Source organism: Lolium rigidum, chromosome 6 (genome assembly GCF_022539505.1).
Source record: "Lolium rigidum isolate FL_2022 chromosome 6, APGP_CSIRO_Lrig_0.1, whole genome shotgun sequence".
Classification (NCBI taxonomy): Eukaryota; Viridiplantae; Streptophyta; class Magnoliopsida; order Poales; family Poaceae; genus Lolium; species Lolium rigidum.
In genome coordinates this window covers 260,075,016-260,085,867 of record NC_061513.1, presented here as the reverse complement: position 1 = coordinate 260,085,867, position 10,852 = coordinate 260,075,016, and the positions used below count along the sequence as shown (strand labels likewise).

Genomic DNA, 10,852 nt, shown 5'->3' with positions numbered 1-10,852 from the left:
AATGCGAAACCAAATAAAAAAGCTTTTCTTCATGTACACCTAACCATTTCTAACACTACAAACTGCGAAGCAAATTATGGAGGCCGCGCCCTCCATAGAGACGGGTTCGCGTGGGGTGTAGTGTTAGAAATGGCTAGGGGCAATGCCGTGTTGCTGTGATTCGCAGTTTGCTAGCATGGTACTCCACTGAGCTCCTCGGTACTCATGCGCTGCGGACGACGGCTTTGGACAAGATCTAGGAGGAGATTTTCTCCGGCAGCGGTTGGAGCTCCGCACCACCACCACCATGAGAGGACTGAGAGACTGATAAGAGGGAGCGGGCGACGACGCAGCATATCAGTGTGTGGGGGTAGAAAGGGAAACTCACAAAATAACGTAGTAGCTCCGAAAAATATTAACGGTCGAACCTCTAACCGGAAAGTATCTTTGACATATGGGCACCAATGCTCTCTTCACTTTCAGACTTTTAAATTTTTTAAAATATCACGTTTCTAAGTCTTAAAAAATTGTGGCCTTAAATATATAGATAGATATATACGGGTGGGGTGTATGCAAAAATGTCCCGTTACACTTCTTATCTACATATCTATGTACATATTTAACGCCATAGTTTTTAAAAACATATAAATGTGTGGTTTTAAATTTTTTACAAACTGAAAGTAAAAGGTGCACTAAATCCCTGTCCCAACCAAAAAAACGTCTTATATTAAAAAACGGAGGGAGTATGGGTGAAGTTGGTGCAGAAGAGCCAAGAGAGTACACATCATGTTGTCGCAATGCGATTACTATAAATTTTTATTTGGTCAACCGGACTGCAGTATCCTACGCTGACATTGGCATCATGCAGCTTGACTCGGACTGTGCTGTTCCATCTTCCCGCCGTCCTCGCCTCAGAGCTCTGCCGCCGCGGAAGGCAGCGCCGTCGAGTTCTCGTGTCCCCTCTTTCTCGACAGCTCCGAGACGTAGCTGATCAAGTCCGTCAGGTCGGAGTGCGACGACCCGCCTTCCACCATGGCCGCCCTCGCCTCGGCGGCGATCTCCTTGGCCTTGGTCCTTCTCGCCGCCGCCTCCGGCTCATCGCCCATAAGCTCGGCGATCGCCTTCTCCACGTCGCCGCTCGTTACCTGAACCCCCTCGGTCTCCTTGGGGAGGTACATGGCGGGGATCTTGACGCCGGACCTGACGCCGACGCCGAGCACGTCCACGAGCAGCATCTCGCTGCAGAACTGGTCGGCGATGGTGGGCCAAGTCAGCGCCGGCACGCCGAGGGAGAGAGCCTCCAGCGTGCCGTTCCAGCCGCAGTGCGTGAGGAAGCCGCCCACGGCCGGATGCGAGAGGATGGTGACCTGCGGCGCCCACCCCCGCACGAGGAGGCCCCTGTCCTTGACGCGCGCCTCGAACCCCTCGTCGTCGAGCAGAGCCCTGACGGCAGCGTCGGTCTTGGCCTCCTTGATGGCCCAGACGAACGGCCGTCCCGACGCCTCGAGGCCGCGTGCGAGCTCGGCGAGCTGCTTCGCCGTCAGCTGCGTGATGCTGCCGAAGCTGACGTACAGGACGGACGCCTGCTGCCGGGCGTCGAGCCACGAGACGATGTGCCCGGCGTCGACGTCCGCGGGTTTGCCGCGACCGGCCTTGGAATCCACATCGTCGACCATGCTGCTCGAGGCGCAGGTCGGCCCGACGGCCCACGTCGTCTTACCGAGCGCCGCCGCGTACGCGTCGAGGAAGGTGCCCTCGATGCCGCGGAACGTGTTGAAGAGCAGGCCGTCGGCGGTGGCTTCGGCGTCGAGCGCGTCTTGGTGCTCCTTTTCGAGTCCGGGGTACTGGAAGAAGCCTCGAACCGTGGCCTTGCTCCCGACGGCGTGCACCGGGAAGCCCGGCACCTCGAACGGCTCCATCTCGTCGACGCGATCGTACACGCCGTGCGCGGTCAGGCAGTGCACGGCTAGCTGGAAGTAAGCCGACGGGAAGTGGATCACGAGCCTCGGGATGCCGAGACGGTCGCACACCGGCGCCGTCCACGGGCTGGACGCGTCGGCGACAAGGCACACTGGCCGGCGAGGAAGCGCTCGGATGTACTCCTCCAGCGGCCCGGCCAGGTCCCAGAGGGCGTGGAAGAACTTGATGTACATGCCCGGTTCGTGCCCTGTCAGCTGGTCGATGGCCTCCATCCCCTCGGGCAGGCCGTGCCGCCTGCCGGGGAGCGGGAGCTCGACGAGCTCGATGGGGAGGCCCGCCCTCCAGGCGCCGTCGACGGTGGTCCTGTTGCGCGCGGCGTTGACGGGCGTGGTGACGATGGTGACCCTCGGGCCACGTGTGGCGAGGAGCCGCGCCACGTCCACCATCGGGATGATGTGGCCCTGCGCTGCCAGCGGCACCAGCACGAAATGCAGCTCCGACAACGTCGCCATAGCTGGCACGGCAGCTCGACCGATCTCTCTCGCTCTAGCTCACTGATCACTTGCGCTGCAGCTGCAGTGGCGGTGACTGATCCTGTAGACGCCACTTCGGTCACGGTCAGTGGTACGCGTAGACGTCGAGGATATACACGCTGCGTAGACGTCGAGGATACGTAGAGGTAGTCAACAGATCGACTGGTAGAAGCCTAGAATATGGGAGTTGCACATGGATCTCTTGGCGGTGGCGAGCGACACTGAGCCGATACCATTGTTTAAGTGGTGTGGCGGCAGCCTCAGCACGCAGGAAAGTTTGCGGAAGGTCGTCGTATATGGGAGGGCGACATCTGCAACTACCGGACCGACGGTGCTTCATTATCGCCGAGGTCTGAGCTCCGAGCGCGGCCATGTTTAGATCTCGGATTAAAACTACTGAGCCAAACGAGCCTCGAGCTTGTTATATAACTAGTTGAATCGAGTTTTAACTTTTGTCGCTAAATAAGTTCAAGCTAAACAAGCAGAATTCACCTAGCCCACGACTAGCTTGTTTAGGTTGGTAAAAATCAACATTTAGGTTGTACAATCTCGTCAAAGAAGCTAATCCAGCCCAACTGGCCGAATCGTGCCGGCCCAAGCCCACTTATGCTACGTGATAACTCAAGTGCACTTGTTTTTTTTTCTTGCCTTGCAATGTTTCTTGTTAATATGGTTTATGCCTTGTCTAATGATGTGTTAATATGAGGTTAAAAAAATGATCATTCAATATTACTCGTGTGATATAATTATTGGTTGTTGTGGTTTATCGACTGGCCTGCTGCGTACCATATTTCTAATGTTTTTTTGTATCATTTATACCCAAATAATAAGAAAAAATGTATCATATATTATAGATGTTTCTTTGATAGTTTTTAACGAGCTACTCATGAGCAACTGGTGAGCTTTGCGAGTCGAGTCTAATATGGACTCGATTATTACACGAGTCGAGGCGAGCTAACTCGCTAGTTGACCGAGCTTTAAGCTCAAATTCCATGCCTAGCCCTGATCTCGTGTTGAATTCCGGCGGTTCAAACTGTAGCTTCATGTCAACCAGTCGGTCAATCGACTACTCCCTCGATTCTATTTAGACATACCGCCATCTGATACATTCGAGCTGGATTATGGATGCGATATAGTAGCTTTCCCTAGAAGACATAGGTCTATCGAACCTTGGGAAGCACTTGCTGTTGGTTAAGTTGGTTAAGTAATGCTCACAAGACTTGCTAGGTTATTTTACCTAACGTTTACCAAACATTTCCAGTTTACTTTGTATCTTGGATTATGTCGATGGATGGAGATAGGTCATGGTTGAAGTTTCACCTGCAACTATGTATACATATGGGATAAAGATAAAGTTAAGCACATATACGTGTAAATGATCTAACATAGATAGATTTGTGGGCAGCACACCCGTAAATACTATAGCCTCCGTGAGCCAAGGGCATAACATATTGTCTCTTGGTCCAACTGTTATACCATGAAGCACCGGGCTAGAACGATTATTAAGTAAAATACAACAAAAGAATTAATATAGATGATGATGATGTTGTTGTTGTTGTTCCCAAGTGAAACACTAAACGAATATTGTACTCTCCTTGTTGTCAATGGGTTTCACGTTTGGACGGTGTTTACCAAACATCTCACATCGAACCTTGATCAATACTCGGGGTTGGGTACCTGATAAGTCCTCGGATTGAGGCAAGATTCAATGATACAAATACAAATCTTATATGAAGTCACCACACAATATTGATGTGTAATTAGATGTACATAATTATTGTGAGGATAATCCTAAGCCTGCAACCCGTGAGGACTACTCACTCGTAATAACAAGATCAAGGTTTTTTGGAAAAAATTGTAGAATTACTTACATCAAGACCAAATATTCTTAGAAGGTTGCCAGTGGCAAGGAGATCCCAATTACAAACTATGACTATGACAATGAGATGGGATGGAGATGAAGATGATGAACTATGGTAGTGGTGAAGCGGTGGACTATGACAATGACAATGAGATGGGATGGAGGCTCTCTGTGCGGAGGCTGGAATCTCAAAATATATAGGCTTCTTCACGAAAGTTGCTCCGTTTGACCAGGAGAAGTTGGTGACATGTGGTACGGACGAGCCCCGCCCATACTAGTGCCCGTTAACACTTCTGGATGCATCTCTTCAACCCCTGATGACTTGTGAGTATTGGTAACTCCTGAATTTTCCCTTTTGCTCCAGATTTGGCCATAAAATTGTGATTTCCTGTATCACACCATTTGAAACAAGGATTTGCACGTCTATGCAATAATTGGTCATTATTAGCAAGGCTAGAGATAATTTCATCAACTACTTGACTTAATATGCGATTTAAACGCGGATAAATGTTTTCACAACCATCAATATCCTCAAGCTTAAACCTTGATCATCCTCGAGCAAGAAACCAAAAAATCATAAGGAACTTAGCATTTAAACTAACGAGAAACAAATTCACTTATAATTGGTAGTCTCATGCCTCCATCACTTCCTTCATTTTGAAATCTTGGCATAGATAGAGTAATCACAATAACATCATATAATATATGTTAAATCAAGACAATCATAATACATATTTTATAAGCATGAATTACTAGGCATGAAACAAATATTCTAATTCCTCTAGTCAACTCTCAGCTTTCCAAGGAACATGTTGTTATCACCAGAATTTGACCAAGTCTGGAGATGGGCCGTGATTAAATGGGCTTAGAAGATATACATGGAAGATATTCCCGAACCGGCCTTGTACAAGAAGTTTGGGCAAGATTGCCCGTGTATCTTTAAATATAGTAGGATACGTGTCGGTTAGAATTAAGAGATAGAGTTTAGCTCGTACACGGTTGGGTTTTTTTCCCAAGTTAGAGAGTCTACGGACTATAAATATGTATCTAGGGTTATTGAGAAGGAGGACGATCACGTTCACAACAAATAAATCTAGGCGCATCGCCACCCCTTGTTTCGAGGGTTTCTCCCGGGTAAGCAACATGCAGCCTAGATCGCATCTTGCGATCTAGGCAGTATCAGTTTATTCGTTTTTGGTGTTGCTCGTGCTGAAGCCTTTTTGATGGTGAGCAACACCCTTATCTTAGGTGTTTTGGGGTTGATCACAATGCTTTCACGATGTATTTTTTTAGCTGCGCTCCCCCTTGATATCTAGCTGCCCTTACACCTATTTTAGGTGTAAGGGCAGCACCTTGCTTGTTCATTATTTAGTAGATCTAATCCGTTATAGTTGCTCCTTGTTTTTCAAGGATTGGTTTGATATCCGTATGGTTAGGCCTTATAAACGGGTTGAAGGATCCGGTAGTGCGTAAGGTGTGGTTTGCTAAGCTCTAGAGGAATTGTTCCGGGGATCAACCTCACGTTGGTTTTTGGGCCTCTTTAGTGCTGGTTTTCTATCATCTTACGTATCTGTTAGGCTCAATTACGCATAGGATGTTCCGATTATACGGTGAAAACCCTAGACTATCGTAGATTAGCTTAGCTTGATATTGATAAAGCATGATCCCCATGACCTTATAAATCTAACATGAACCATGGGGCAATCGGCTCTTTGAGCCGATCCACAGAACAACTTAAGAGCCGATTGGGGCTCGTATTTAATGTCTACGTGTTTGCCATGCAGGAAACTAGTCGAAGCAATCCATCACCTTCCCGACCGGGTATAGGTCGGGTGGCACGCCCTCGTAATCACCGGGACGCGTGTGCCGGGAAGGCATTGCGGGCCGTCGCCCGAGGGACCGGGGTCGGCCGCAATCCCGGGAGCCTCCCGGCTCTACTCGTGTTGCCCGTCGTTGCTCGCCGGTGGGTTTCGACCGCAACACATTCGGCACGCCGGTGGGACGCTCCGCGACAACATCGACGTTTGCGGCAACCATGTCAAAGGCTGCGGAAGAGGTGGTTGGCGAACCAGATCACGTACGCAGATCCGCCAGAAGAGCAGAAGAAGAAGTATGATGAGATGAAAGCCATCTTGGAAGCCGATCTCATCGGCTCTTTCGTGAGGACCCGTTCACATGGCGTAAGGTGGAAGGGGTTCTCCCCTGAAGGTGTTCTGGACGGAATAGACCTGTCTACCCCTTCGGAGGAACGTACTAGGGCTCTGCGCCAGGAAATCAATTACATGGCGGCACATTCTCTACACCGCTATTCTGAAAGCCTGGTGAACACTCTCGAGCGCGTCGCGGTCCGTGTGGTGCAGGAAATCATGAAGCATCGGTACTCCCGTCGGGACCCACCCTAGGGACTCACCGGGGAGAAGTACCGCTCTAGATCGGGCCGCAGCTACCATTCGCGCTTGCAGCACCAGAGCCGCCGGGTTCACCGGCGTACGTCGTCTACAAGGTTGGAGGCGATCCTAGCGATTGCCAGTTCCTATATGAGCCGCCTAAGGAGATCCCGCATGGATACATATGCACATACGTACCGGACTGCAATGCCTTGGCGCGCACAGGCCAGATCGCACCAACATGGATTTCTGGATTAGATGCTGACAAACAAGCATGGCTGGCTAAATATGCTACTGGAACGAGTCATGAAGGCTCGGTCCCTACAGCTAATACCATGGAGCGGATCGAGCACTATCTTGAGAGACCAATTCGGCATCCTGCCGAAGAGGAAGACAATCGGCTATTCCAAGCCGTACCACGACGAGTATGACCCGATCCCGCTGCCACCCAAGTATCGGCTCCCTGAATTCTCAAAATTCAATGGAGCGAAGGATCTAGCTCAATAGAGCTCATAAGCCGATATTTGGCGCAGCTGGGCATGATTTCAGCGTCGGACCGATTACGTGTGAGGTTTTTCGCACAATCTCTCACGGGGTCGGCCTTTGGATGGTACACGTCGTTGCCATCAAACTCGGTCCGGACGTGGAAGCAAATGGAGGAGCAGTTTCACTTGCAATATCACTCGAAGCTACGAGGCCGGCATTGCCGATCCGACACGGGTTCGGCGAAGCGGAGAAACAGTATCTGAATACATCCAACGTTTCGGGCCGCATCGGGAACCGATGTTATTCGGTTCGTTTATCCGAGAAGGAAGCAATCGATACGGCGTCATCGGGCCTCGCAACGCCGATCAAGGATCCGACTTCCCAAGCGAGTACGAGTTCATTGTCGCACATGGTGCGAAACTCACATCCTATGAGCAGCGGCACCACTGAATTGTACCAAGACAAGTTCAAGCGTCCGGTGGGTCTGGTTGAGATGGAAGAAACGAAGATCCTGCACCGGACACGGAGGTGGCTGTAGCTGAATGGGCTCGGGGGCACATCCGTGTCCTTGCAAGTGGGTAAAACCACAAGGGCCTCCAAAAGGGTTTGACTTCGATTTGAGCAAAGCTGAGCAGATTTTCGATCTTTTGCTTAAGGAAAAACAGCTGAAATTACCCGAAGGCCATAAAATCCCTACAGCACAAGAAATGGACGGGAGGCCGTACTGCAAATGGCATCACTCGTTCACCCATACCACCAATGACTGCAAGGTGTTTCGTCAGCAAATCCAAATGGCGATAGAACAAGGCCGGTTGCTCTTCGGACAGTTTGCCATGAAAGTGGACACACATCCGTTCCCTGGCGTCAACATGGTGGAAACTAACCACTCCGCGAGGCGTCGACTGGATTTCTCATTCGATGTTAACATGGCAGGGCCTGAGCGCCACCATGGCAAGGATAAGGAGGAAAGCAGTCACTCCCGCAACAAGGAAAAGGAGGAGGCCGATCCACGCGACCGGCCCCGATATGATGACAAGCGGTACCTCACCAAGGAACAAGTGAGAAGCGTGCGATACCAAAAACCACTTTCTACGCACCTCCTCAACAAATATGAATATCAGTATGACCGACGTCGGCAGTACGATAGAAACGACGAGAGATACAATCGGTCCGATGAAGACAAAGGAAGGTACCGTTGGCATGACAGAGGCGACGAAGGACGTGAGCACCGCGCTAAGGAGAGGTCAAGGGAGCATGAGGACATGGATAGACACTGGGACTGTCCCTTCTTTAAACACTGCTGGGACTCAGGGATGAGCCGATTGCCTACGATCGACAACTGCCCAGAGTGTAGACGCCGGAAGAAGGATGCAGGAGACGTTTCAGTTTTCAAGCGTCTAGGACCTCTCCCGCCACGAGACAAACGTGCTTGAGTCCTCTCAAGATGAAGACTTTGAGGAGTCGGAAGATGAAGAAGAGGATAGGTACCACCGGCCAAGGTGGTGCCCCGATGGACTCAACCACTCCCAAAAGCGTAGGGTTCAGCGGCTACGCAGCTTGGAGCAAGCCGAAGCGCGATACTTGCACACGTTGAGGAAAGCGCGGCCTGATCTGGCCGTGAAAATTCAACAAACTTTGGACGAAGAAACACGTCCACCAAAGAAAGTTTGGCGTCCCAAGCAAGAAAAAGGCGATGCGGGTACATCGGCTGGCACAAACATGGTGTTCTTCCTTCCATCAGAGTTTCGTGCCCCGAGAACCGAAGAAGTGCCGATAGCACGGTTTGATCACGGTCCACAGCCCGTCATCTTCGAAAAGCCACGGGAGAAGGGCTACAAACATATGAAGGCCCTGTACCTAAAGGGTTATATCAATGGGCAGCCCGTCGGCAGGATGTTGGTTGACACGGGAGCGGCGGTCAATATAATGCCTTATTCCATGCTACGGCGTTTAGGACGCTCTAGTGCCGATCTGATCAAGACCAATGTCACACTAAAAGACTTCAACGGCCAAGCGTCAGGGACGCAAGGTGTCCTGAACGTGGATCTAACCATAGGCCAAAAGACGGTCCCAACGACATTCTTCATCGTCGACAGCAAGAGCACCTACGCTGCCCTGTTAGGAAGGGATTGGATTCACGCTAACTGCTGCATTCCATCTACAATGCACCAATGCCTGATACGATGGGATGGAGACGACGTAGAAGTCGTGCATGCAGATGACTCGATCGACGTCTCGATAGCCGGCATGAACATTTGGGACTCGGACGACCAAGAACCGCTCTCTGGGATCAGTTTGGACGGCTGTGATCGCATCGAGGTGACAAAAACGGGGTGAGGCTGGTCTTATCCACCGGCCCGATAGAGTAGCAAGAGCAACATCCATCGACACACGTGGCAACGCCGATCCCCGCGATCGGCCCCAAAAAATAAAAAGCAAGGATCTCACTTCAAACATGTCACGTAGTCGTGGTAGGGAGGCTTCCTCCGGTAAGGGAGCACATACAAGTTGTAAACCTTCATTGAGCAATTCAATCAACATGGAGGCCGATTCCAGCAATCGGCCAAAATTATCCTCGCCATACGTTCTGCCTGTGTTCAACGTCGATCTAACGGGCGACGGAAAGCTGGGATATGGGTTTACGTCAGCTGATGAGCTAGAAGAGATCGACATTGGTCCGTGGGATAAGCTACGACCAACATTTATCGACAAGAAGTTAGATCCGCATCCGAGGAGCCTGATGATAGCTTTGTTGAAAGAATACCCGCATTGTTTTGCCCGGGATTATACGGAGATGCCCGGGCTAGACAGGAGCATCATTGAGCATCGGCTACCTCTCAAGAAGGGATTTCGGCCGTTCCGAGCAACGAGCACGGCGAGATGAAGGCCGAAATTCTAGAAGAAGTCAAGAAAGAGATTGAGAAGATGTTGAGCGCCGGGTTCATCGGGCCATGCGGGTATGCTTGAGTGGATATCTAGCATCGTACCTGTGGAGAAGAAAGACGGCCGATGGCGCGTCGCCATAGATTTTCGCGACCTCAACAGAGCCACTCCGAAGGATGAGTACCCTATGCCGGTAGCTGAGACGTTGATTAATGCAGCGGCTGGTCATAAGGTTTTAAGCTTCATGGATGGCAACGCCGGTTACAACCAGATTTTCATGGCTCCAGAAGATATACATAAGACAGCCTTCAGAGTACCGGGTTCGGTGGGCTTGTTCGAGTATGTGGTCATGACATTTGGGTCTGAAGAATGCCGGTGCAACGTACCAACGAGCCATGAATTACATCTTTCATGATCTGATCGGCAAGTTGGTAGAGATCTACATCGATGACGTGGTGGTCAAGTCTGTCTCAGTGGAAGGACACCTGGAGGATTTGCGACGCATCCTGGACCGAACTAGAAAGTTCGGACTCAGAATGAATCCAAAGAAGTGTGCTTTTGGTGTGACGGCCGGTCAATTCCTGGGCTTCCTAGTTCATGAATGTGGAATTGGGATCGGCCTGAAAAGTCAAGAGGCAGTGCGAACGATGAAACCACCGACGACCAAGAAGGAACTCCAGAGTCTCATCGGCAAAATCAATTTCGTCAGAAGGTTCATCTCTAATCTGTCAGGACGAATTGAGCCGTTCATGGGACTGGTAAAAATCAAACTCGATGAGGAGTTTCACCTGGGGGCGAGCAAC

General features: G+C 50.6%; 1 protein-coding gene across 1 annotated transcript; it reads right to left on the bottom strand.

The window, feature by feature from the left end:
• Positions 1-766: 766 nt before the first annotated feature.
• Positions 767-2,532, bottom strand: LOC124666765 (UDP-glycosyltransferase 73C12-like). The gene has a single exon (XM_047204092.1). The coding sequence runs from the start codon at positions 2,409-2,411 to the stop codon at positions 891-893; it is 1,521 nt and encodes a 506-aa protein (XP_047060048.1). The 5' UTR covers positions 2,412-2,532; the 3' UTR covers positions 767-890.
• Positions 2,533-10,852: the final 8,320 nt, after the last annotated feature.